The sequence below is a fragment of the Labrus bergylta genome, chromosome 16, assembly GCF_963930695.1.
Source record: "Labrus bergylta chromosome 16, fLabBer1.1, whole genome shotgun sequence".
NCBI lineage: Eukaryota > Metazoa > Chordata > Actinopteri > Labriformes > Labridae > Labrus > Labrus bergylta.
The window spans coordinates 6,240,351-6,268,075 of record NC_089210.1 but is presented as its reverse complement, the minus strand read 5'-3'; the positions used below and the strand labels follow the sequence as shown (position 1 = coordinate 6,268,075).

The window sequence follows — 27,725 nt, the reverse complement described above, 5'->3', positions numbered from 1 at the left end:
TGAGAACCATTGCTCTAAACAATGTGGCAGACAGATTGGCTGGCAAGGCGGAAACAAGTAACTTCAAGTCAAAACTGATTTTAGTGAAGTATTTATTGATAAAATGTTCTTCTGACCAGTCCAAGTAACTACATAGAAAACAACAAAGTACTTGATGTTGCCAGATCCATGGTTGCATGGCAGTTACATACATTCCATCCACATCAGTAGTTAAATTGACCAAAACTATGATTGAAGTGAACGATATCATACGTCACCCAACCTGCAATCAGAAGGGAATACATGTGGTAGAAATACAGTTAAAGAACATATTGATTAAATACAGATGGTGCATTTTAGGAACAATTATAACTGCTGATATTACAGGCTCTACATACAGTTTACTATCTTCTGTAGCAATATAAAAGATGCACACTCTGAAGACACACAATGTCTTTCCTTAGACCCTCTTATTGATATAAAATTATAAAATCACTGTTTTAAAGATGCATAATGTGAAAAGTTGCTTTTTTAAAATCAATGGAATTTTTGGCCTTCAGCTTGACTGTGCATTGGAATTACTCCTGTTGATGGTGGACGATCGTCCCTTCCTGAAATAGTTCTCGATTTCCTCCAGCGAGCGGCCTCGAGTCTCTGGTATGCACACGGCGTTGAACAGCAGACAGAGCACACACACCACCATGAAAAGCAGGTAGGGCACATACAGGCCGTACTTGTCCTCCAGGTGTGTGAATACATGGGTGATCATAAAGGCCGTCAACCAGCTCACAGTTACACACAGACCTGATGCCACGCCCCTGGTTGCGAGCGGCAACACCTCTGACATCAGCAACCATGTGATTGGGCCCCATCCCATGGCGTATCCTAGGAGACAACCAACAATGTGATGACAAAGCAGCTGATGTGACAGTACGTCAAAGGCAACAAAAGTCCTGGATAGCTCTTTGTTTGGGCAAGGTCACAACAACCTGTGATTTGGGAGTCTTCCTAATTAAATAAGGCGTGTAATCATCTAATAAACAACCGACCCAATCAACGTTTTATAGGGACAATTATTAGCAGACTGACGAGTAACTGATGACAGTCAATAGAGCTTTGAGAGCTCAGTTTGACAAAATGACCCGAGGTCATAACAGGTCTTGACTTGTGGAGACAAAACAAAAGATAATTCACAGCAAACAGAACGTGATTTGTTAAATACATATTTACAGGCCTGACAGGTTATCAAATAGACAGTTTGCTTTTTAATGGCCTTTGATTTAGACTCTGAGCAAGGCTTTTTTTGTCTACCTGAAAAGGTTCCGGAGGCAAACCTCGCATTTAATTATTTATTTACCAATTAAGCAATTAACGCCCCAAGAAGGTGTGCTGTTCCACTGGGTACCAGCGTGGCTATGATTCTGTCTAAGTCACAAGTCAGATCTGTGCTGATATTACGTACAACAGCACAGCTATCAGTGCTGCTTTTATACAACAGATCTAAAAGTGACGAAAACAGCAAAAGAAAACAATAGATAACGTTATGATGCAACCAGTGACAGTGGCTTTGGCTACCTGTGGGATTAAAAGAGTACCAACTTCTTAAACTTGACAAACAGCAATGTGAATGAACATGCCTTATGGATGGTTATGGATGAAAACGAGCTATTGCGCTAATTCTGCCATAATTACATTGACGCGATTGCTGATGTTTTATGATTTATGTGCACTGTCCTTATTCAATAACTTTAATAAACAAACAAATATGTTGCTGTAATGTTTGATGAATGGTATTCAGAACACCTGAGGCTGAGTTATACACAAAGAGTAAAATCCCAGTGCTGTAATACTTCATGTCTGCGCTCATGGGATACCTCTTGTCCAATCATATTACTTTGTCAGAACAAGCTGTTGTATAATTGGCACAAAACAGAGACTAGGTGGATAGCTTATTGGCAATGTCATGAATTCAGTGTTGAGATATTTTAGTCTGGGTCAACGTGTTTGACTGAACGTCACACATTGCTACAGGCCAAAAACCTTATGTGTGATAAGGTAAAGCATGGACATAAAACGGACTGAATTTCTCCCAACACTCACCAAATATAAACACCATTGTGCAGATGAGAGGCAGGAGGCCTGCTACGGGATCTCCAACAACATTATGGGAGCTGAAGTCAGAAATAGCAGTGATGTTAGGAGGGGTGGGGTCTGGAGGGCAACCTGGGTTGTGGTAGATCATGGTCAGGGTCAGGGTGGACAGGAACATCAGCATGCTGGATGTGTACAGCAGGGCTTTTCGGCCGGCCTTTTCCATCAAACTGGCTGCCACGACAACAGACAAGAGGCGGACTGCACCCACGATGGCAGCATCATACCTGACAGACAAAGAACAGGGATTACTGTGAAAGTGGATAATCCTGGAACTGAAGATAAATACTTATTTATAATCTTTTTATTTTTGTAATTAGGATCAAATATTTCTGTTTCTTGATTGCAATCATTGACAAATAATAATAATAATAATAGACGATTTGTAATATGCACATAGCTTGATCATTAATTAAACTATAAACAGCAACATTTAAAAAAAAGAAAACATGAAACTTAAAGATGAATGGAACAGGGGTCTAACTTTGGCTCCAGGGCGGCTTTGCTATGGGAAAAGATGGACTCCAGGTAGACCAGAATGGGAGTGATGCCTGTCATCTGCTGCAGGAAACGCATCACCACTGAGATCATGATTGGTCTGTAATAGAGGGGTGTGGCCAGATCGGACCATGTGACTCTCCCCTGTGATGAGATGCTCTGCTGCAGGGAGAGATGCACATGATAAAAAAAAGAAGACGTGTGCTTAATCTCTTTGATTTGGAAAAAGTACATCATTGTCCCAAACATAAGTACTACTAAAGTAATTTATTGGTGTGATCTTCAACCTTCAAACCTCATCTTGTATCCTTAAACACATATCAGTGTGTTAGTTATTAGTCTCAGATTGTATAAACACATGGCAGACATAGACATAGGTATAGCCTCTGGATGTGAGGTGCATGTGTGAACAACCAGATCAGACTTTTAACACATGCAAAGTATAAAGGCTCAATGAAAAATAATTGTATCTAGTTACATGTTAGTTCTAGTGATGCACACTTGGATTATTGAGGCACCTTGATAGGTTTCGATAAGAGAACTGAGCATACAGAAAAAGAGGAGTAAAATCGGTAATTCAATAATTCAGAGAAAATGAACAAATAGTAAACGAATAGTGGAAAAGAAAGTGATAGGAGAGCACAGAAGTGAATCTGACCTATTTAACCCCTCTGGCTCACTTAATTGACCCTTTACGTCATAAAACCACAATGAAATGCATGTTCCTCTAACCGTACAGCACTGAGCCTGATGTGTGTTTGTGGTTGTGTGTTAGCTATATGGCCCTGAGCTCGATGAATGTGTTTTCTTACCTGTATGTCTCTGAACTCAGCGTTTGTGTTATAGTGTTCTCCCCTCAGCCAGCGGAGGGCCCTCTCAGCCTGCTCATTCCTGCCTAGAGAGAGGAGCCTCCGGGGGGAATAGGGCATGAACACCAACAGCACAACCATCAACAGAACCGGCAGCTCCCCTGCCACAGCCATCCAGTGCCACGGTACCTTCAGACCTGTACATCATGGTGATAAATAGATAATAGGAGATAGTAGGGCCGTAATGCAGTTACTTTGTTATCTGGTCCAATAAGGCTTCTATGAATGGTGCATATTTTCAGAAATGGTTATTTGCTCTGGATAGGAGTTTAGGCTAAATGTCTTTGAACGGTAAAGTAATTTGTATTAAGCAGCATTTATTTGTTCTTACTCAGGGAATAGAGCACCAAAGCTCCAATCACAGCAGTAATCTGAGGGCAGGAGCCCAGAGCTCCTCTCACAGTTTTGTGGGAGATTTCTGAGATGTAAACCTGCAAAACATGAAAACCAATGCAGGTAAAACATCTTCAAACATCCAACAATGGTGATGAAAAGGGGTTAATATGGACCAAAAAAAAAGAGGAAGCTTGCTTATATTATAAATAAGTTTCTGTAACCATGGTGACCTACAGGAATGGATGCCGCCGTCATTCCCCCAGCAACGCCTGTGAGGAAACGCCCCAGATGGAGCATCCACAAGTCCACAGCCCCTCCCATCAGCATGTATCTAAACGCATGTACAGATGCACATTCAGCACTCAGTCATCATGGCCGATATGTGGATGTAACAGCGTTTATCGAGAAACAGACCGTTGAGTGTTACAACGATGTTTTAATGGAAAATGAAGTGATTTGGGGAAAAACTTGAGTCATGTATCTTGGTACATTCCCCAAGTATATAACAAAAGGTTTACAAACCCAATAGTGGACGGTATCGCTGACATCATGATGCTCAGCTTCCGTCCAATCAAGTCGTTGAGCAGCATGGCCCCCAACCCCCCTGCGGCTGCACCAAGTGAGTAGATGGAGCCGAACCAGGCGGCCTGCACCGTGTCCATCCTGAGCCGAGGGTCCGCATCAGGGCTCTTCAGCTTCGGCAGGACCGGGGACGAGAAGACCAAAGAGTAACCGAAAGTGAAGTTCCCCAAGACGGCTGCGAAGACGGCCAGGAACAGTTTGGAGTTGTTGATCTGCCGTGGAAAGATGTGCACAAGTTCAAACTCAGAGGTCATGTGTGTAGGTGCTTAAGATTGGGACAATAGGTTCTATAGATAATTCATGCCACTCTTACATAAGCCAGTGCACCAATTTGGCAAGCCTGGTCTGAACACACCCCTTCTTTTCTATTCTTTGATATCAACCGTGAGTTTTTCTCACCTCTCAAAGGGAAGATTGCAAAAAGTCCCTAACTTTCTTAGAAGTCGCAAATATAACAAAGCCCGAAAGATTTCAAGGTTTATAAAAGTCTACCTTAATTTTTTCAATTAGTCTTACACTTTTCTAAAATCATGATTTAGATAAAACTACAGACCAGTGGGAAATGTCATCAAATAATCAACTGTAACCCAGCTATTATTCTTAGCGGCTTTGGACAACTGTTGAGATATTAAGATCAGTCAAAATCAGTAAACATTTTCCAACCTTGGGTTTAGATGGTGTGCTGGTCAGCAGTGGGGTTTCTTCATCCATGTCAGCAGCAGCAGGACAGCACAGCACGCAGGAGGCTTTTTAAATCTTTGTTGTCCTAATGAAAAGATTTTACTATAAAAAGAATAACACTAATAACTAATTACTAATAACGCTATCAAAGTCAGCCTTTCTTCATAAATCTCCTTATAATGTTGCTTCTTCCTCAGGCCAGAATGACAAATGGAAACACAACGTTGAGTTGGACAAAATGTGATTGTGAATTGAAAACAGCTTGTTGAGGTGTTTAGCCTGAACTTCCTCTGTGCAGAGTGGTGTTTCCATGCTGACAGACTGGAACTAACAGAGGTCAAAACGAAACTGAGACTAAAACTTTTTTTTTGCCACCACCTTTCAAAAATGCAACTAAATGCGGTCATTCCCATTCCCTACTCTCTCTCTCTCTCTCTCTCTCTCTCCCTCCCTGATTTCCGACTCTATCCACTGTCCTGTCTCTCTAATAAAAGGCACAAAATGCCCAAAAATAAATCTTTTAAAAAAGTGCAGCTAAATTCACATTATTGAAAATAATAATAGATAGGCGTAATAATGTATTAAAGCAGTTAAAACATCTTTTTGATTTTTAACCCACTCAGTGTCTCACAGTGTTGCAACGCGGTCATGTCACATTTCCTGGATTGATCTGGTTCTAAATAAAGCAAAAGAGAACAGAACTCCCTGATATGAGTCAGGAGGAAGAGGGAAAGTACAGGCTGATTCTCCACCCGCTCACATATCATGAGTTTAACTGTTCTGAGCCATCACAATACACACACGTATCAAGGATTACACGCTTATTAGACTGACTCAACAACGTATCATTCAGTTTAATCAATTAATCAAAGTGCCCAGTCACAGGGTGCTGTTTTAGCTCGGTTGGTTTAGAGCAGACTTCTAAAGTATAAAGGCTACAGTCGTCATCGCACTAGTCGCAGGTTTGACTTCTGATCCTGGTTTTATTTGTTGAAATTCATCCCCCACTTTCTCGTTGCATTTTCTGTCTCTCTAAAGCTGTCCATCAGATAAAGGCCCAAAGCCAATACTCAAGAGGTTGTTGAATAAAATCACGAAGAATCAAACATCAGTAAGTGCTTTGTTGTACCAATACACTAACTGTCATGCTGCTGATATGCAGCTGGTTAGTGGTAAATGTGAGCACACTACTGAACACTCAATCAAAGATATATCTAAACGTTTCAAAATTGGGATTGTAGTATTGGAGTGAAAATGGAGCAATGAGTGCAGTTCATTGAAACTGGTGCAGCGATATGCTTCCATTTGCTTAACAAACGTTCAGCATTAGATGGCTGAGTGTTTTTGGCCCTTAGCTGATCTTTTCTTCGTGTTTATGTGTGCAGGAGCATGAGAGAAAGGCAGAAAGAAGTTGACTACCTGTTATATCCATCTGCATTTCCTCTTTGGTCCCCAGTGATGTTGTGGAAAATGGAAAATGTGTTCTTGTCCAAGCTTGTGGGTGTGTTTTGGAGCCTTGTGTTTGCACATATCTGTAAATTGTGTGGAAGAGACAGAGCCCCAGGTTCACAGCTGCATCCATCCCAGATTCAGTTAACCATGGGCGACCTCCGGCTCGGCCTCTGGCACCTGGTCATGGTCCACATACTTCTGCTACATATTCAGCCCATTTTGGTGCACGGGGTTGATAATGTGTCCCAGAAGCTACGTCGACTCACTGAGCAGGTAAGCTTGCTCTGTGTTTTTTGATATTTCTTTTTCAGCAATGCAAAGTTGTCGAAGCAGCAGTTGAAACAACTAGTGTGATGGATTATCTGCAGAAAATGTCTAAACAACTGCTAAAAACAAAGGCCTGGGACAGTCAGATTGTATCAGAGCATTTCATTTATTGTTGGGATGTACAGTGAATTTAAATATGGTTTTATTTTACCAAAAATACTTTGAATAAAGTTACCCATAACCTAGCATTAAAATATATATTTTAAATCAGAAATCAGGTACCAAACATCTGCAGAAAGTCTTGTGAAAACATTTTTGTGTGTTTGTTAGTTCCAGCAGTTCCAATTGCTGACCCAGGCCCGTTTGGACATGTTGGCCCTAAACCAGGACAGAAGGAACTCTTCATGGGGGCTGGAGAGTCGTGTTCAGGCCCTGAATGACCGCTTGCTGCAGACATCACAGGACCTCAAGGACCTCAAGCAGAGCTCAAGGAAGGAGATAGGGGGTCTCAGGTTAGAGACATGCATCTGTGAGGAGGTTTTCAACTTGTTGTTTTTCAAGGTTTATTTTTGGGACTTTTTATGCCTTCATTTATAGATAGGACTGAAGATAGACTTTGAAATTGGGGAAAGACAGAGTGAGGAATGACATGCTGGAAAGGACCACAGCCTGTGCACATGGGGCACACGCAATAACCACTAGGTTACCGGTGCTCCCCAGCTGTTTTTGTAAAATAACTGAAGAGTGCAGTCAGTGAGTAATTTCCATCTTGAGGAATCTGTGTCTTTAAGTTTGTCTGCCAAACAAGTCATCATTGCAACAGCTTATAATCACCCAACAACTGTATTTAAACAGTTTTAGATTGCCTTAGACTTGACTTAAGTGATAAAGTCCTTTTATTGTATGTGTGAAAAAAGCTTATGTGTTCCCATGTGTATTATCATCCCAGAGAGTGGAGTAGGAAGCTAGAGAGGAAGAGTAAGCGACTGGAGGGTCGTGTTGCTTTGATGGATCGGAACCTGAGAGAGAGCCGTCGCTTTGCCCACAAACAGAAGGTTGATCCTGGTCAGGATTTCTCCAACCTCACGTTGGAGCTCCAGAGCCAAGAAGAAAGGCTGGCTGCCCTCCAGGCTCAACGGGACGAGCTCCTCATTGGGCTGAGAGGATTGCAGGAATCTCTCAAAAACCAGGTGCTACGTGTGACTCGGCTGGAGGGTCGGCTTGGGGAGGTCCTGCAGATTAAAACCGGAGAATTTCAGAAGTACTACGAGCCACGCAGCAGGAGCCTGATTTATAGAGGAGGGGGACCTGAAAGGATTCTGGATGGACAAACCCAATCAAGACCCGAAAGTGTCACCAACCCGCGGACTGAAAATCATTCCAAGGCCACAGCTGAGAACAGAGAGCCTCAACAGCCCGATCAGCACCAGGGAACACCAAATCAGCCTAAATATCCAAAGGCCCAGAAGTCAAGACCTCAGCCAGAATCATATCTGCAAGTACCTTACAACCCCCAATCGCAGATCCAAGTCCGAGCCAAGACCAAGCCAAGAAAACAGCAAAGATCCCAGTCTCATTTTAAACCCCACAGACATCACTCTAGGTCCCATCCTTTGTCCCAGACTGAAACTCGTTCTAAACCTGCCAATGAGAGGTATGGAGGAGGGGAGCAAGAAAATGACACAAAAGTAGAGTCTTCAGTGATCCACAGCCTGCGTCAGCTTCCTGTCAGGCAAAAGATCCCTGCACAACCAGTTCCAAAAAAGGATGCAACCAGTAAGTAATGCTTGTACCTCTGTGCAACTGCTTGATAGTTCAATACTTTTCTTTGTCACTGTGTTTGTATGTAGCAATTACAAGCAGTTAAGCAGCATGATCAGACATTTCCCCAACAAAACATCCCTCAGGTCGATACTTTCCACACGAGGACTTATTCCTTTATTGGTTTAGAGCAGCCACATTTATCAGAAGTTCAACGCCTTGGTGTTACTTTTCGTTATGTTTTCTCTTGCTGTTCCTCTTTTCCTCTTGAAACCAGTTGGTTGAGAACACTGCAATAGCTGCATTTGACAACAGAGCTGTCACAAAACTACTAGAGAATCCCAGTTTGAGCAAACATTATTTGACGTGTATTTAAACTTTCTAGTTTTCCCCATGTCCCATCTGTTTACTCAGCTGTTAGTCTGTCCATCTTAATATACAGTATATGGTCAATCCCCATAAGAGAGGTTGCTAATCTCCTTTGTCATGATTACCTAACTAGAATTGTATAAATATAGATTAAAAATCCCCCATTTAGATTATATAAAAGTCTAGAGTTATGCATAATTACAGGTGACAGGTGCTGTTGGCTCTGTGTGCCAAGTGTCACTTCTGTTAATTTAACCCATACAGTAACATAACCTCTGTGAAACACATTGTTGATACCTTTTTTTTAAATTAATTTTTTTATGCGAATATCTGGCCTGCTGTGTGATTTATTGTATAATTTTAAAAAATTGTAACATACTTATATATGCTAGAGGGGCTTTACGGGTTAGAACTATTCTGTAAGCAAGTTTAAGGTGTTTAAAATTAATTCTAATATTTCCAAAATTAATATGATACAGTGTTTTTTTTAAGCATGAGGGTTTTAATTGACTGAACAGATCCTCTCTTCATTCTGTCTGCAGTCTGTAACGTGGACTCCATGCTGTTCTTTCCCATGGCCTCAGCAGAGAACTACGTCACCTTTTCCTTGACACTCCCAGACCTCCATGAACTCTCTGTCTGTTTGTGGCTCCGTGTGGAGGCCCAGCATATCGGCACGCTGCTCTCTTATGCCACAGATGATAACGACAACCAGCTAGTCTTGTATGGACACGGCGCTTCTTCCTCATCTGCATCTTTCTCTTCTTCTCTTCTTCCATCCTCACCTTCTTCCTCCCCCTCCTCTTCTTCTTCTTCCCTGGACTTTGTCATTGGAGACCCTGTTTATCGCCGTCTCCCTGTGTGGTCGCTGCTGGATGCTCGTTGGCACCACCTCTGCATCCTCTGGTCCTCCATCCAGGGTCGTTTCTGGCATTACAGTGACCAACACCTCATCTCCTCAGGCTCCAACTTTAGGAAGGGCTGGGAGGTTCCTGGAGGTGGATCATTGGTGCTGGGGCAGGAGCAGGACATTGTTGCTGGTGGGTTTGATGCTGCTGAGGGTTTTGCTGGGCAGATGGCTGGGTTTAGGGTGTGGAAACGTGTGTTGAGTCCTGCAGAGGTGGAGGGTGTGGCAGAAGGCAGAGGTGTGCCCAGAGGGGTGGTCCTTGGCATGGAGGACATAAAGGAGCTTCATGGAGAAGTGCAGCAAGTGTCATGTGAATGTTTAGAGCATTGTGTGTGAATAAGATACAGAGGAAGAATTAAATCTAGGTTTTTCTTCCAAAACACAATAACTGCAGGGAATACTTAATGTCTCTTCTGTGCCTGTATTGACAGGATAAGAATATATTGTTGTTATTCTTTTTTTTTTTTATATCCTGTATGTACAGTCTGTTCTCATGTTCATAATGCCATCTCAAATCTCTTTTTGGCATATCCAGGTTATTTTTTGGAAAGTCTGGACAACACAAAACAGAATTATTAAATTAGAATGTTGCAACTCTAACAGTACATGTATTGTCTTAGGCAGAGTGCTCTGTACAAAAAAATAAAAACCACATGATCCCATTCCCAACAATAAAGCGTGTTGCAACTCTTAAAAGAAGCATCTCTCTGTCATCATAATCATTAAGACCTAGAGTTTTATACAAAAACACGCGTGCAATATCGTGCAATATCGTGCAATTATCATCAAGTATGATTTTCAGTTTTTAAAAAGGATGACTGAGCTGCTAGATGCACAGAGTGCAGAGACACAGCAGTGTAGTAACATATTTTGCCTCTGTGTCTGGTACACTCATAAATGAGTGGCACTGATGGCACACATGTGCTATGTCAGATTGACACATGCCGTGTCATCTGCATGCCGCATATGAGTGGCATGTGCCGAGGCATATGAATGGCATATGCCAGTCTGGTCCACGCATGTGCCGTGGCATATATCGCACGAGTGGCATATGCCGTTCTGATCCACTCATGTGCCATGGCATATGCCGCATATGAGTGGCATATGCCGTTCTGGTCCACTCGTGCCGTGGCATATGCCGTATATGAGTGGCCGGTGCCATGGTATATGAGTGGCATGTGCCACGGCACATGAGTGGCATATGCCAGTCTGGTCTATGCACCTGCCGCAGCATATGCCGTATATAAGTGGCATATGCCGTTCTGGTCCACTCATGTTCCGCGGCATATGCCGCATATGAGTGGCATGTGCCGGTCTGGTCTATGCACGTGCCGCAGCATATGCCATATATGAGTGGCATATGCCGGTCTGGTCCATGCACGTGCCGCAGCATATGTTGAATATGAGTGGCATGTGCCACCGCACATGAGTGGCATATGCCAGTCTGGTCCATGCACGTGCCGCAGCATATGTCGCATATGAGTGGCATATGCCGGTCTGGCCCACTCATGTGCCGCAGTATATGCCACATATGAGTGGCATATGCCGTGGCACATGAGTGGCATATGCTGTTCTGGTCCACTCATGTGCAGGGGCATATGCCAACACCATTTGAAACAGGCCTTTGAGCTTGGAAACGTAGTATGTTCAAGGTCTTAGGATGATCCACAGGAATATTCAGGGAGATATGAGCAACTGTGTCGGAATGGCTGGTGCTAATTTAGAAGTAGTGACTTCCTGTTGTCAACAGGTGGCCATGTGACTAAAAAAAACTTCAACCGTATGAAGTCAGGCGGGCCTTGTATCTTGCATGACAAGTGCTTTCAAATAGGGATGCTGTGGAATCTGAAAAACCGCAAAAAATGTACTTTGACTGCACCTAGCGCACTTCCTGTAGGCCTACATTTAAGACTACGGTAATAATGTAATTTTTTTCCCGTCTCATTGAGCTTCATGGCTCACCAATTTTCGTTCATGTAGATTAATCGCAGTACCCTGAGTGACATTTGGGGGCACTCTGGAGCCATTCGGCGACGGCCACGTGCCGAACCACTCTAATATGTACATTTCACGGGAGGCTGAATTTTGGGTGACGTTTGAGGAGTTTTCATGCATGTTAAAGCCCCCAAATAAGCGATTCATTGTGGCGAGGGAGAATCATAACTCCTTCGGTTTCAATATGGTTCCTCGCGCCGAGGTCGGTGCTCGGGGCCTAATTAACAACAGAAACAGACTTTCAACTTTCCATCATTCAGATTAAGATTTCAGATTAAGATTAAGATTAAGATTTAAGATTTAAGATTTAAGATTTACTTTTTTATTCATTTACTTCATCATCAGTCAAGAGTTTTAGTCGAAAAAATAATTTAACTACAAATCCCAGGATGCATCGCGCATACAGTGTTTTGGCCCTGCACGCGACCCATCCGAAACGTCACGAGTTGCGGGGTCGATCATGGGGAGCTGAGAAAGAATAACAGAAGTTAGCTAGCGAAACAACTACACTTTATGAAATAAAGTAGGGACATTCTGGAAGAGCTACCGGCGGCCAGCATGGCCAACATTACAAAGAAAGTGTCGTGGTCCAGTCGGGCCGACGAGTCCGGGGCAACCGGGGAGGCGACACCGCTGCTTAACGGCGCCGAGCAGCGGCCACTCTCCAGACAGGTACTGTTAGCATGTCGGGCTAAAGTTAGCCAAAGACCCCTACAGCATCATTTAAGATGCTTTTGTCATGTTTTATAAACCGTTTTAAGGTAAAGATGCATGGGTTATGTACATTTTGAACGAGTTTGAATGCATTGCCACCTTTAAAATGTTTATTTTCGCGTTTGATTTCTTGTGTTTGGTTTGTTTTTGCGGATGGGCTTCTTATCAGATGGGACAACAAGCTTTTGTTTGAGACTGAAAGTAAACTGCTTGAAAGTAATTGCATTAGTGGGTTTGTGCGATTGCTTGCATGATGCACTTCAGAATTCTTCGTTATAAAGACCAGAAGAGACTTTTGTGACGCTTGTCCATCTGTCTTGCTGTATTTAATTATAAAAGGCAGTCTGCAGGAAAACATTACACTTTTCTAACAGCTTAAAGGTTCACATACATGTAAAGACTAAAAATTATGATATTAATTATTTCTTAAAGTGACAGACCACAAATAGGAATAACATTTCATCATTTAAAAGCAGGTCATAAAGGTGCTACAGGTTGCCTACATTGAGTCTGCTACTGTGCGATTTAAATGTATTTCATGGTTTAGGAATTATTTTAAGTCAGTCTAGGTCTAATAATTTAATAATAAGCCAGGGTAGTTGCCTTCTTTAGACTGAAATAATGGAAAATGCAGCTTCCTGTTTCCTTGAGACAACAGTATCTACTTCCTTCCATCAGGACCAAAAGTTGCTCTTTGTTTTGTGAATGTTCTTCAGTTATTCTAAGTTAACATTTTGAAACATCTGCCTTTGCTTTAACTCAAGCCACATTGAATTAAATAACAGTATGACAAAAAGATTAGTAGGTTATTTAGCAGAAGAGTTTCGCAACCATTTCACATTTTATTCTACATGCGATGTGGTTTCTTATACCGCTTGAGTCTCTACATACATCCCTAAAAAACACAAGCCTACAAATTGCTATAAATAGCAGTATACATATGTATATATTTCTGTTACTGTCTGTGGTGTCTGTAGCTGTCTGGAGGAGGAAATATATTTCAAATAGGCAGACTCAGCACGGTGGATTTGGAGGAGGAGATGACATCAGAGGAGGTAAAGCCCGAGCTCAAATTGACACCAATCGCTTTTCTCTCTCTCTCTGTGTCTGTCGTTTCTGTCGCTCATCACTCCATCAAGACTTTAAAGGACATATCTTTTAGACTCCTGACGCAATGTAAATAAAACCCAATCTTTCTAATTAAATCAATGAAAAGGGATGAGTTTGAGACTTAAAAACTTGGCAGTATCAGGCAACATGTTGAGTGGACTTAATGTGAGTCAGCCTCAGCCTCGTGTGCACAGGGAGAGTGAGATACTGTAGAGCCTGAGATAAGTTGAGCTCTCGGACTTTATTTCATTTCATTTAAGTTCAAGTCTGGTGTTGAAAAGAGCTGCTGATGGGCACAGAGACAGCTGACTCATCCAGTGAATAAAAGGCACGTGTTTAAAAAAAAAAAAAAATTCAACTGATAATGTGCTCATGGCCTTGACAGCTCAACCATTCAGTGTTTGTGGTCAGAAACTGATTTCTGATTTCGGAAAACTAGATAATGATTACAGCTTCTACATGGTAGAAGTTTATTCCAAACTAGTCTCATACATTAAGTTATCAAGTCTACATTCTGAGAATTGTAAGATTACAGATACAACTCTTTTTTTTTTTTCTCATTTAAAGTTTTTTATTTAAGTTCAACTTTAAAGACAGCTTACAGTATGCATTAACATTTTTTTCTTTTTGTTCAGACATTTGCAACATCCGACAAAAAAAATTAAAATAAAAAAAAAAAATAAATAAATAAAAAAAAAGAGAGAAAAAATATAAATAAATAAAAACAGACAGAGAACAACAGCAAAAACACAAACAAGGTCACAGAGGTAGTATATATTATATAGCTTAGATTACAGATACAACTCTTAAATGTAAGACACCAAACCCAACCTGACACTTAATTATTGTTTTCACCTATTTATTTATTTATTTATTACGTTTTACGTCAACATGTCTTTTCTGACTAATTGGTGTGTTAAGGTGTTAACAGTCAAATATTTTGATGCACCATTGGCTCAGTTTTAGAATTAATAAAATAAACCTGGCTGTGTAGTTTGTAGAGGACAGTCTGAAGATTTGTTTCAGTTTACAACTAGCAAATGACTACAGCTAGCTACTAGCAGTTCTTCTTTGACTGATGGAAATGTGATGCCCTGCATGTGATTTGCATGATTGTTTTATGGTCTGTAGTCTTTTGCATGTTAGTTGCTTGATTTGCTGCTGATTGTGTGATCACGCAGCTGTGTGACAGCTACGCATTTCGCAATGCATCAAAAAAATTAACTTTAGAATTGCATGTAATTGACTCTTATGCATGTCACTTCTTCACACCAGTGTTTCAGTCGTCACTGCATCTTCCATCCACCTCAGATTAATTCTTCATTATCTACGTAAATCAAATCTATGAAACTTTTCCTCTTCAGTTCTTCTTGAGTCATAAATGTCTTCTTCATGTCGTTTGAAATGTTGCAGCTTTGATCACTGCTGTTTCATCCAAACACTTAGCTTCCTCTGATTTCAGTGACTTTAGTTCCTCTCATGATTCAAAAGTCATGGTGTTGGTTTATCAGTGTGGGTGTTGTGACCTCTGTTCTTTCTTTCTTTTGTTTACCTCTGCAGGAGTCTTTAAGAGGGCGGCCTAAAGAGATCGCTCATAACGAGAAGCTGCTGTCGCTAAAATTTGAGGTATGAAAGAAAACACAGTTCTGATTATTAAAAGGGAAAAACCCTGATTTGACATGACGACGTTATTGCTGTTTAAAGCCTTTATATGTGTGTGTTGTATTTGATACTTCAAAACAAAGAAATAAGTCATAAAAACAAAGGTAGAGAAAATGCAATATAGGCCAAAGAGTCCAAACAGCATTTCTTGGGCAACAAATAATACAGTAATCTGCTCAAACGAGGTGGAAACTTGCAACATTCCATAAAATCTGCTTTGTATTTAAAAAGAAATCTGTGAAATGTGTTGGCATTCACCCAAAAAGGCATGTACCCAACCGCCTGAGGGTGAAGCTTGCAGGGTGTCCCACGATAGGAGACGCTACAATATGCTACGTTACTACACAACACGATATGACTGGAAACGATGCGTTTGGAGCATCAGTGTTTGATAATTGTTTACACACACACACACACACACACACACACACACACTCACACACATTCTGTTTATCAAGAAAGATTGAAGATTTGAACGCTACATTTATCCTCCTCATCATCTCCTTTCTCTTTTTTTTAACTGATTGATCGTATTTACTGTGTTCTTACAGAGTCTGGACTATGATAACATTGAGAACCAGCTTTTTCTGGAGGAGGAGAGGAGAATGAGTTACATGGTAAGTTTGTCGTTTTGATACAGTCATAATATTTCAGTGTCTACACATTTATTTCATGTCCTACTTCTCCTGTGCCTCTTCTCTTCCCGTCTTTCCTCTTTTTTTTATTTTTAGGGTTTCCGCTGTCTCGAGATCAGTCGCTGGGTCGTCTGTGGTCTAATTGGTTTCTTCACTGGCCTCATCGCCTGCTTCATCGACATCGCTGTGGAGGAACTGGCTGGAATCAAATACCAAGTGGTCAAAAAGAGTATCCTGAAGCGCTGTGTCAGCAACATGCTAATCACGGATGTCTACGGTTTTCTATGTGAAGACACAAATAATGATAATTTTGCTTTCCCCTTGTATTTCATTTTGAAGTGATCAACAAGGGACACAGATCGGCGCATATCTGCGTTTAAAAAAAATAAGCCGATACTGATAGTCACTGGATATGCTAATATCGGCCGATATTATCAGCTGGCAAATTAATCGGTCAGGCTCTCGTAAAAGGTGAAATGTTTGATGTCACAGAGTGGAGACTTCTTTTGAATCATCATCTGAGCTTCCTGCGGTAGATGTGTCATTCTTTTCTGTCACTGTAGCTGCAGCGAGACGCCGTGGTCAGTACTGTTTCTAAGCAATGGTGTCAACAGGGGGAACATGACACACGTAATAACTTTTGACCTCAGGTAACACGATGCTGACAGCCATAGTATTTAAAAAAATCTGGCCTAGATGTAGTTATTTTAATCATTTAATATTTATGTTAATTCCTGAAAGTCATTTCTCTTTGAACCTGCCTGGCTTTACGCTTTGGACTGTTGGAGCTATTTAACCTACAGTATATCGTCCGCTAGTCGTATCCGTTATTGAGGCTGATTCCTCCATTTGGCTTACTATCTTCTAAACGCTTCTTTTTTGTTGACTACGAGTGCGACGAACATTTTGTAGCTGGAGCCTCAGCCGCGTGGCCACGTCGTGCCTCAATCCGCCCTGTGCTAAGAAGTCTTTCCTTGACCTCCGACTCCTCACAGACATAGAGAATTTCACCGAAGTCGGTGGCCTCTCCATCTCCCTCATTCTCTGGGCCGTCCTCAACTCTGCCATCGTCATGGTGGGCGCAATCATAGTAGCATTTTTTGAGGTGAGAATGAAGGAGAAGTAATGTATCCCTATTTAATTGTCTTCCTCTTTTTGTGTTTCCTCAAATGTGAGTAAAGTGTGAGCTGATTGGGCAATAGAATATCTGCACCAGTCGACTCCACAATGGTGAAATATTGAACTTTTGTTGGTTCTGTTTCTGTTTTTCTGCCAGACTGGTTAGCCACAGCTTGCTTTGGTTTGGTTTGTGCATTTTTAAAAGGAGGCATTAGATAGCCTCCTGAATCTGACTGATGGTACAATCAGTCAGATTCCACTAGTGTCAGCTGTCAACACTATTTCATGTCAGAATCACAGAGTGTAGTCTCATTATCAATATGTTAAAATCACTATTCTCACATCCTCAGACATCTGTCCTGAAATCACAAACATTGTATTTCTCTAGATTTTCCATCTTCCTTCCTTTAAACTCTTGTTTTTTCTTCACACTCCTTCAAGCCCATAGCAGCAGGAAGTGGTATTCCTCAAATAAAATGTTACCTGAATGGAGTCAAGATTCCCCGGGTGGTACGACTCAAGGTAAAGGCTGCTAGAACACACACACACACACACACACACTCTCTTGGACTTTAAAATCTGTAACGTGTTGTGTGTTTGTCCTTGCAGACACTGTTAGTGAAAGTGTGCGGTGTTATCTGCTCAGTGGTTGGTGGTCTTGCAGTTGGAAAGGTAAATCACCCCTAATGCAGATTCAAAACAGTTACAGTTCTGATTGTTTTTTTTTACAGACACCATTCTGATACTTTGTGCCTGAACAAGTTTTTTAAATACTTTAAATTCAACGTTGAATGCAAAACTGTCAGGAACTCCTTGTCACACCTGTCCTCTCGTTTACCCACAATTACTTTAGGAAGGTCCCATGATCCACTCTGGTGCCGTGGTTGCCGCAGGAATCTCTCAAGGCAGGAGCACCTCTTTAAAGAGAGACTTCAAGGTGAGTGTGGGAAGTGACTTACAGGCCTGTGTGGGTGCATGTTTTTGGGCCCGACCGATATGGATATTGGGGAGACATAAACATCATTATCGGTCGGGTTGTAGTTCTAGTATGTCAAATGCCAGAAAACGTCTTATTTTAATACAACAATTTTTTCCTTTAAATGTTTATTATATTTTTACAAGCACACAACACTGGATATTTTCAAAATGATTTTTTTGACAGTGCATGCACTTCATTATGAATAATTGTTTATGATTAATTAGACATGCTTGTGTTCGTAGATCTTTGAATATTTCCGGAGAGACACAGAAAAACGGGACTTTGTGTCTGCTGGAGCCGCCGCCGGAGTTTCAGCTGCGTTCGGAGCACCAGTCGGTAAAGAAATGCAGCCGTCCTCACACAGCCCAGTCTAATCGTGATCTTTGTTTTTAATCTGTCTTAATTTGTGTGAGCAGTTTAGCCTCAGTTGAGCAACAGTGCAGGAGTATAGCCGCACGCCCAAACCGAAGACAAAGAGCAGCTGTGAGGAAACTCCCTCTAAGGCACTTGTTCTAATGCTTGTTGTTATAGGACTGGCTGTGCACCCGTCCCGCACCTTGGCAGATTCATTCTGATGATGGATGACACAAGAATGTTAGAACTATGTGAAAACTGGCACCTCGGGTTTTTTTTTTAATCAACAGATAAATGTATCTGCAGGTTCATACAAAGTTTAAAAAAAATATATATCAAAGCTTTTTCTTTCAATGAAGTTGCAGCCTCAGATATTCATTTGAGTAATAAAGTTGTGCGATGACTGAGCTCACCTGAAATCAGCCCATCATATAAACCGCTGCCGGTGCTTGTTGAGTAAGTTTTTTCTTTTAATCTCTTTGATTAAAAGGTGGCGTTCTGTTTTCTCTGGAGGAGGGAGCATCTTTCTGGAACCAGATGCTGACGTGGAGGATAGTAAGTCTTTCTTATGTGTGCCCTGATTATAAACTCATAAATATTGTGCAGTGTTTATGTAAGGTGGTTGGAAAAAGATGGTAAATAATGTCTTCTGTCCACCCCTCCCCCCTCCCCCCCCCCCCACGTCTCTCCTCTGCAGTTTTTTGCCTCCATGATCTCCACGTTCACCCTGAACTTCTTCCTCAGTATCTACCACAACAACCCAGGAGACCTTTCAAACCCCGGTCTGATCAATTTTGGACGCTTTGAGACCGATGTAGGAAACTTTTTACACGTACCAAATCTCCTCAAATAAGAGCCAATGGTCAAATAGAAGCTGCTACCCATTAATTATAGTGATCCCAAATACAAGCTGAAAGTTAAGGGTCATCAAATAACGCTACATTTCTATTGTATTAGTCATTTTAATTTCCCCTTTCAGGCATCATGCCAAACTGCACTTGTAGTAAAGTAAACGTTTTGTAAGAAGCCATTTAAATCAAACTGACTACAAGAAATGTTGTTTAGTTAAATTGCCTCAGCAAATGTTACTGATCAAAAATGACCTTGTATGGGGCGCTGGTGGCGCAGTGGTTAGTGTGCACGCCCCATGTACGGAGGCTGTAGTCCTACAAGGTTAGAATTCCACCTGTGGCTCCTTTCATGTCATTCCCCACTCTCTCTCTCTCTGATTCCCAACTCTATCCACTGTCCTATCGCTAGAAAAAAATCCCCAAAATAAGTATTTAAAAAACAAAACAATCACAGTGATGAAATATAGAGGATACAAAATAAAGGCCTGACTCAAGTAAGGTATCTTCTAGATTTGAGAGAGATCATGAGGTAAATCTTTCAGCAGCGCCCTGTTCTTTATTTGAAGAAAGACTGAATATGAAGTACTTTTCCTGCTCTGCTGTTTGTGAGTCGGTGTCAAAGTTGACCTGATGTCACTTTGTGGTTTTTCAGACTGTGGCCTACTATCTCTATGAGATTCCCTTGTTCATCGCTATGGGTGCTATAGGTAAAACAATCATTATTATTTGTAATTTATTCCTCACAGGCTGGATGTGCCTCTAGTATAGATGTGGTGTTTATCTATTCGATTACAGTCCTGTGGTTGTAATATTAAAAGATAATCAACCTTTTTGTTTTCCTCTCCTTCTCAGGGGGATTACTGGGAGCTCTGTTCAACGTTCTCAACTACTGGCTGACCATCTTCAGGATCCGGTAAGTTGGGAGAGGGCTTCAACAAAAAGTCAGGTGGCGTATGAAGAAATGCTTTGTGTGTGCCGTGTGCCAAGAAAAACAACATGAAGGCTTTGTTGTTGTCTGTCAAAAACAGGGCGCGGCGTAAGATGAGGACATTTTCACATGAGCTCTTAAATCTATCTCTCAGAATGTTGGCATATTGAGATAACATTGTTTAAATATATCAGATCAGGTTTGATCACTGGGAGACTTCTGGTCGTACACCTGCTGGTCCCTGCTTCCTTGTAATGAGGAGTTTTCACACAGGTACTCCTGACAGTTTGCCCCTGAAATCTTCTCCAGTTGCTTATTGACACATTATACATATGTCATTACCTGCATGAAGTTTTCCCGGTGGAGGGGTGGAGGGGTGGGGGGGTCTCAGGAGGTAAGACAGGACAAAAAACAAATCAAAGGTGGCTCACAACTGACAGTTAAACAGAAAAATTATGTTTTTTCCCCCCTTTCTATGAGTGGTACATGTGACTGGATGTATTTAGACACAATAGAATATAGAATAGAATATAATAGAATTACTTTATTGATCCCAAACTGGGAAATTGTGGCGTTACAGCAACAGGTTCTCCAAACACACAATATGAGCAAATAACACAATGTTAGCAAATTTAAACACAATATAATATTAACTACAAAGTAAATAAGTACTAAAAATATCAAAACTAAGAATGTGGATATATACAACCAGGATTTAACTTTACTAGTCTTAAATATGAAAGATTAAATGTAAATGTGCAAAAACAGAGTTGTAGAAAAGGACGTACTGGGTAACATACATTGACATTTTACCAGTTGCTTGATATAAACGTCATCGCTGGCTGAGAATTTTCCTGAATGTTTCTTGTTGCGTTCCGCACAACCGCTTTCATTAGGGGCTTACAGGAAAAAATCCAGATAAAGTTAGGGTGAAAAAAAATCTGGTCGTTTGCATTCACACATGCAGCTCACACCGAAAAATTACAGGAGTTTGATGCATGTGTAAAAACACCTCTACACCTTTTTTTTTTTTTTTTTTTTTCAAAAGTAGGGAAATAACTACTGAGGTCCGTAACATGGTGACATCACAGCCTTTGTTACAACATCAACAGCAGCAATGTGTTGTTAGCTGGGGGCTAACGGTCAACTGTGAAGTCAATAAAAGACATATCAACACTAACAGCCGAGGAGGCTCGCTGCGTTCATTTTAAAAACTGATGCTCATGTTCAAGCTGAACACAAACAAACATTCCTTTGGCACAGAGTAATCATCACGCTATTAAGCCTTCAGACTTCCTGAATCCTCATTTGACTCATCAGCACATACTCGAAGAAATCAGAGCAACGGTTTCTTTTGTATTTTTGTGTTCGGCCTCGTTGCTAAATAAACCGACAGCATGACAAGGTGTCGTCTAGTATTCTTAAAGAGGCATTATACATTACATCTTACCTTTGCACAGCCAAACAATTACTGAACCATAAAAAAACATTCATTGAAAGCTATGTATAGCATGTTTGTATAACCTTGATAAGCATATCTGTGCTTAAATACTCCTCGCTTGGTGTTTAGTATTTAGAACATGTCATGGCAGTCCTGCTTCTGAAAATATTCCTTTATCCTCTCACACAATGGGTTTTTGCTTCACATTTTATAACACTAGTTTGACTCCACTTGACATTTACAGAGCGACTTCACCCTGAGGCACAAAATGGCCGAGTTGGCACGGCCTTCTTTTTTATTGTTGTCTTTTTTTAATTGAACCAAGAGTTTCCTCATTACATGGGAGAGTCCATAACACTAACATTACTAATGCTGTGTGTGTGTGTGTGTGTGTGTGTGTGTGTGTGTGTGTGTGTGTGTGTGTGTGTGTGTGTGTGTGTGTGTGTGTGTGTGTGTGTGTGTGTGTGTGTGTGTGTGTGTGTGTGTGTGTGTGTGTGTGTGTGTGTGTGTGTGTGTGTGTGTGTGTGTGTGTGTGTGTGTGTGTGTGTGTGTGTGTGTGACAGTTATGTTCACCGTCCTTGCTTGCAAGTGATGGAGGCCATGTTGGTTGCTGCAGTTACAGCGACAGTGTCTTTCACCATGATCTACTTCTCTGATGACTGTCAGCCTCTGGGACCAGATCACACGGAGGAGTATCCACTGCAGGTACACACACACACACACACACACACACACACACACACACATATTAATACTTTTGTTAATGGTTTAGTTGATGGGGACTGATACAAAATACATAAACAAACATAATGGTGTTTATAGCGGGTGGTAATTGGCAGCACCGGTCCCTAGAAGGGCTTTTGTGTAAATAAAAGATTATAACAGTTCCAAAGAAATAAGGATTTGGTGGCTCTCTTAAAAGTGGTGAAGTTCCCAGTAAGCTTAAAGTAATCAGGTAGCGAGTTCCAGGATTTGACTCCTTTCACAGAAAAAAAGACGTTTGAGCACAGGACGTTTTGCAAAATGAAACGTGACAGTTGCCACTTGAAGCTGCTCGGCTGCAGCCCTGTAGTCTCTGTATTTATTTGCAGAAAAGCTGAGGCTCAAGTCTCATGGGCAAATTCCACCAGATGCATGTTCGTGCCCGTCTCGGCTGATCTGCTGATAAGTTTTCACTTTATTCAATGTGTGTGCTTCCACTGGCTCCGCTGCGCTGCGTCAGTCCAGAGCCCTCCGTAGCTGATACGCAAGGCTTCTATTTTTGCCGGATCACGGCGCATCAAGTTACCGCAGAAAAGATCGAGTGGGAAAAGAAATAAGACACCGAAACGACATTAAAACATCCAGTTTATTCTCAGAATAAAACCCTCCGTTTTAATGGTTAAGAACTTTGTCCTTATGTGTGTTTGTTTTGTGTTTTATACATTTTTATACCACATACATCGTATCATTGCTCGCTGTCTGCATGTTTCTTCCTTTTCAGGATTGTATGTCAGCAGGTTAACAGCTTGTTCGATTTAAAGCGGACACATAGACTAATAGAAGAGGAGGCTCTTTGTCTCTTATTCATATAGTTATGACATTTTCTCTCTTAGCTCTTCTGTGCAGATGGAGAGTATAACTCCATGGCAACGGCCTTCTTCAACACTCCCGAGAGAAGTGTTCGAAGTCTCTTCCACAACCAGCCAGGTAAGAAAAAGCTAGCAAACATATTAATGTACAATCATCATGTGCAACAGACGTTTGTTTCTCTCTTTGTTTACTGTACAGAGAATAGGGAACATTACCGTGCTCCTTCTTTTATACCTTCCTATTCTTCTCCTTCATAAAGGAACCTACAATCCTTTGACCCTGGGTTTGTTCACTCTGACTTATTTCTTCCTGGCGTGTTGGACGTACGGCCTGGCGGTGTCTGCTGGAGTCTTCATCCCCTCTCTGCTGATAGGAGCCGCCTGGGGAAGACTGTTTGGGATACTGCTGGCTTCCTTCACCTCCACTGGCAACGTAATGAGCTTAAGGGGAAATCTTTCTGCTCCCACGTTTGAAATAAACCCCTAATATGGAGTTTTGTCCAGTTCATCTAACGTAGTTTGTCCAGAAAAACAACATCCATTCTTGCTCTTCAAATGTTGTGTAACATTTCTGCTGATTGCCCTGTGATACAGATGATTATACCAGCCAAATCAAATGACTGAGATCATGAATCATTGTCACAATATAAGCATACATGCAACAAGTTGCTGTGAATTTTCAAATATGCAAACTTGCAAAAATTACATTTTAAAAAAAGCTTTAAAGGGCAACTCCCAGTCGTCAGCTTGGGTGAATATAAGGATTGTCACTGCGTCACTTGCCTAGATCAGTAATGCTTTACAAAGTACAGAAACTGTATTCAAGCTATCTGAATGTTTCAGTATTAACAGTCAAAAAGTGAAAGGAAGGTAATCCAATTGAGGCAGATAATATGTCTTACCTATTTTGTCTTCAACTGAACCAACATTGCCCATGCTTTGATTTCTAGTTTAACTTTGTTGTGTGTGTCTTTTGTTAGATTTGGGCTGTCCCTGGTAAATATGCCCTGATTGGAGCCGCAGCTCAGTTAGGTGAGTCACGTCTTTCCTTACCTTGTGAGTGTTTTGTACAAAAAAAAAAAAAAATCACATTTAAAAACAATAATCAGCTGTGAATCCTTTGAAATGATTTCTCCAGTGTTTTCCTCACACCTTCTTGATAAAACCCTGATTTTATAGATGACTATTTTTGTTTGATACTCTGTAAGAAATGAGAATATTACCACATAATGCCCTGCCCGCTCCACAGGTGGCATTGTGAGGATGACTCTCAGTTTGACCGTCATCATGGTGGAGGCGACAGGGAACGTCACGTACGGTCTTCCCATCATGCTCGTCCTCATGACTGCCAAGATAGTAGGAGACTACTTTGTAGAGGTGAGTAAAGAAATACACACCGTGCTGTTTGCGAAATGTGCTTTATCACTGAATTTGAGAACTATATTGACACATTTACACGAAATAGTGCAAATGAGTGAGAATGAATGAATGTGCCTTTAAAGTACACATCCAACTCTTCATAAAGAATTCAGAGAAGAACTGAATGAGCTACTTATAGCTGATGAAATGACTGTCAAGAGGTATCCCATTCCACTCACGTCTATTTTGCACACATAAAGGATAATTCCCTCTTTGAACAAAATGGTGATTTCTTGAACAATTATTCTACAAACAGTGCAGCACAAAGATAAGATATATTGCCTGCTGTGTACAGTTAGCACTGGGACACACGTGTCTTGCCTGTAACTGTGTCTTCCTGCCTCAGGGTCTGTACGATATCCACATCAAGCTGCAGAGTGTGCCCTTCCTGCACTGGGACGCTCCTGCCACCTCCCACTGGCTGACAGCCAGGTAACATCCTCTCTGTTTGTAGATTCAAAACAAAAACTTTCCCTTTGTCTTAAAACTTAATTTAATATGAAGGAATTAAAGTGAACTACGATTATAAACATTTACACTGTGCCTGTCATTTTCTCACTATCGTTTTCTCTCTCCTTGATGCTCGTCCAGAGAAGTGATGAGTTCTCCGGTCACCTGTCTGAACCGGTTAGAGAAGGTGGGAACCATCGTGGACATTCTGAGCAACACATCGACCAATCACAATGGCTTCCCTGTCGTCGTGGAGGTTACTGCTGGTGATGAGGTACCCTTGACCGAGCCTTTACCTTGCACAAGGACAAAAATAAATGTGTTAATACCTGGTTTATTCCTGTTTAAAATGCCTCTATTAGAAAAAAACTTTGAAATCAAATTTTTCTTATTGCCTGAAATTGGGAGTTCATATGCGGTCATTCTACAGAACAACAAATTAGAGACAAATGAGACACCAGTTAAGGTGTATTTTTTTATACCAACAATTAGGAGAAGTCTTTGATAACGGTGCAGATTTAAAATAATGAATTTGAGCTTCAATGCCAATGGAAATACTTTGATTTCATTCAACACACCTGTTATTGATCTTTTCCGCCATTCAGCCGCCGAAGCTCTGCGGTCTCATCCTCCGCTCACAGCTCATCGTCCTCCTCAAGCACAAGGTAACATCAGCAAACAAGAAAAAGTTCCATCGTTACTGCGACCGTTTAGACGGACTTTGTCATCGTTCTCCCGCGCTCTGTCACGTCAGGTGTTTGTGGAGTTGGCCAGGACCCGGCTGACCACGAGGAAGCTCCAGCTGAAGGACTTCAGAGACGCATATCCCCGCTTCCCCCCGATTCAGAGCATCCACGTCTCCCAGGATGAGAGGGAGTGCATGATGGACCTCACAGAGTTCATGAATGCAACACCTTACACCGTTCCACAGGTAACAAACATGTAGACATACTGCACTACAGATCTGAAAATGTTTCATTGACGCTATGTTGACAAAATGAAAAGTCCCTGTAGCTTTAAATTTACACAAGGCTTCTTTTATTTTTGCAGGAAACATCCCTGCCTCGTGTTTTTAAGCTGTTCAGAGCGCTGGGACTCCGACACCTGGTGGTGGTGAATGATTCAAACGGGGTAAGAGCGTTTCTCTTTCTTACTTTGTTTTGTTGTTTTTTTTGTTTTTTTTTTGCTTTCAATATCAATGATGACAACATTTGTTCCAATCTTACATCTGCAGGTGGTTGGACTGGTATCCAGGAAAGACTTGGCAAGATATCACCTGGGCAAACACGGTCTGGAGGAACTTCAGCTGGCCCAGACATAGAACACACACATGAATAAACCTGTGAACTTTGACCACCGTATGCCTCCATAAGCGGTTATCCACCAGCTATGCAGCCTTAAAGGACACGAGAAAGGTCTACAATGTCCCTGTTGTTATTCTTTTTTTTTTTTTGTCTATACCAAAATGGTCACCATGGAAACACAAAAAAAAAAAACTGACACATTTCAAATATCAAACTGATCTTGTTTACAAACATAATGACACCTAAAGCACAAATTTGCTCTGTTAATTGTGTCTGAACAGATCAACCTGTGGGTTTTTGCAAAGGTTATATAATGGACAGGAAAGATTGAAAAGACTGTGTTTGAAACAAGTGAAATTTAAGTCCAGTCAACCTTTCCAGCTGACCAGATAAGATACTCCATTTTGTCCGCTGGTGCAGCTCTGTCAGTTCCTTCTGTTCTGTCCCCTCAGCATCATGTGAGCTGGTAAATGTTACTTCCCTTTTGAGGTAACGTGATGGTTATAAACCAGTTAACACATTGAGTCCGTTTTCAATCATTCACACGCTCTGCTTGTTTTACGATTGAACTCATGAGACATATTTTGATGGTTTTAATTGATTACGAGTGAGACTTCATGTTGTACTATTTAAGGTCTGTTTTGGAAATGATGATGATTATTATTATTATTATTCCACAGTTGTGTAGTTTTGCACTGAATGAAAGCTGTTATTTATTGTTGATGTTGAATGCTTGTTTTAATTTAAGTGTGTGGTTTAGACTTTAAACGCATCCAGGCAAAGATAAGGTTTCACATGTTGCATAATTCAAGACATTCTCACAAGTATAGTGTGATGAGTGGAGAGTTTATGGCCCCCTGTTTCTCTCATTCAGCTGAGTAGAGATATGAATATACAGATGCTCCCTTCTTTCTTTTACTTACTGATCTAATATATTTATTCAGCTGTCAATAAACACATGGACTACTCAAAGGTACTAACTTCATATTCTCTGCTACATAATGTTTGCACTCTGACTAACTACTGAAAAAATTCCCTTTGTAAAGGACCACATCTGTTCTTCATGAAGCTCTATTTGAATGTGAACCGTTCTTTACCACATAATCAGTATTTTCCTTTAATATCCCACAGAACAGTCTGATTTATAAATCTGTTATTTAAACTCATTTCTCTACCTAATATGTTTGTTTTGTCATCATTGGTTTCACGCTTTCATTTTTTTGTCGACTTTGCGCTCTTCGTTCTGTTGTACAGATCTCAGTGTAAAAATATAGACAATGCTCCATTTTGTAACCACTGGATACGGCTTTTGTGAATAAAGTTGAAATTTACTGATTGTTA

At 41.2% G+C, this 27,725-nt stretch overlaps 3 protein-coding genes across 4 annotated transcripts; 2 read left to right on the top strand and 1 right to left on the bottom strand.

Moving 5' to 3' along the window:
• Window positions 1-75: 75 nt before the first annotated feature.
• On the bottom strand, window positions 76-5,396 carry slc2a6 (solute carrier family 2 member 6). Its single transcript, XM_020646978.3, has 8 exons — window positions 5,079-5,396; window positions 4,356-4,627; window positions 4,068-4,164; window positions 3,829-3,928; window positions 3,441-3,634; window positions 2,615-2,790; window positions 2,080-2,357; window positions 76-864 (listed from the first exon to the last, which is right to left on the bottom strand). Exons 1-8 carry the CDS (start codon window positions 5,124-5,126, stop codon window positions 536-538), a joined length of 1,494 nt encoding a protein of 497 aa, XP_020502634.1. The 5' UTR covers window positions 5,127-5,396; the 3' UTR covers window positions 76-535.
• A 1,228-nt stretch (window positions 5,397-6,624) lies between these two features.
• Window positions 6,625-10,551, top strand: LOC109977575 (pentraxin-4). Its single transcript, XM_065964779.1, has 4 exons — window positions 6,625-6,821; window positions 7,146-7,327; window positions 7,765-8,591; window positions 9,488-10,551. Exons 1-4 carry the CDS (start codon window positions 6,696-6,698, stop codon window positions 10,186-10,188), a joined length of 1,836 nt encoding a protein of 611 aa, XP_065820851.1. The 5' UTR covers window positions 6,625-6,695; the 3' UTR covers window positions 10,189-10,551.
• A 1,718-nt stretch (window positions 10,552-12,269) lies between these two features.
• On the top strand, window positions 12,270-27,725 carry clcn7 (chloride channel 7). 2 transcript variants are annotated; one of them, XM_020646953.3, is made up of 25 exons: window positions 12,270-12,519; window positions 13,539-13,616; window positions 15,232-15,297; window positions 15,885-15,950; window positions 16,065-16,197; window positions 16,964-17,073; window positions 17,529-17,609; window positions 17,697-17,759; window positions 17,941-18,024; window positions 18,309-18,402; window positions 18,911-18,975; window positions 19,118-19,234; window positions 19,924-19,978; window positions 20,124-20,184; window positions 22,204-22,345; window positions 23,236-23,329; window positions 23,472-23,644; window positions 24,192-24,243; window positions 24,461-24,588; window positions 24,977-25,062; window positions 25,222-25,354; window positions 25,686-25,745; window positions 25,835-26,011; window positions 26,131-26,211; window positions 26,315-27,725. In XM_020646953.3, exons 1-25 carry the CDS (start codon window positions 12,406-12,408, stop codon window positions 26,399-26,401), a joined length of 2,400 nt encoding a protein of 799 aa, XP_020502609.1. In that variant the 5' UTR covers window positions 12,270-12,405; the 3' UTR covers window positions 26,402-27,725. The 2 variants fall into 2 exon arrangements, with proteins under 2 accessions (XP_020502609.1, XP_020502610.1); XM_020646954.3 differs by lacking the exon at window positions 13,539-13,616.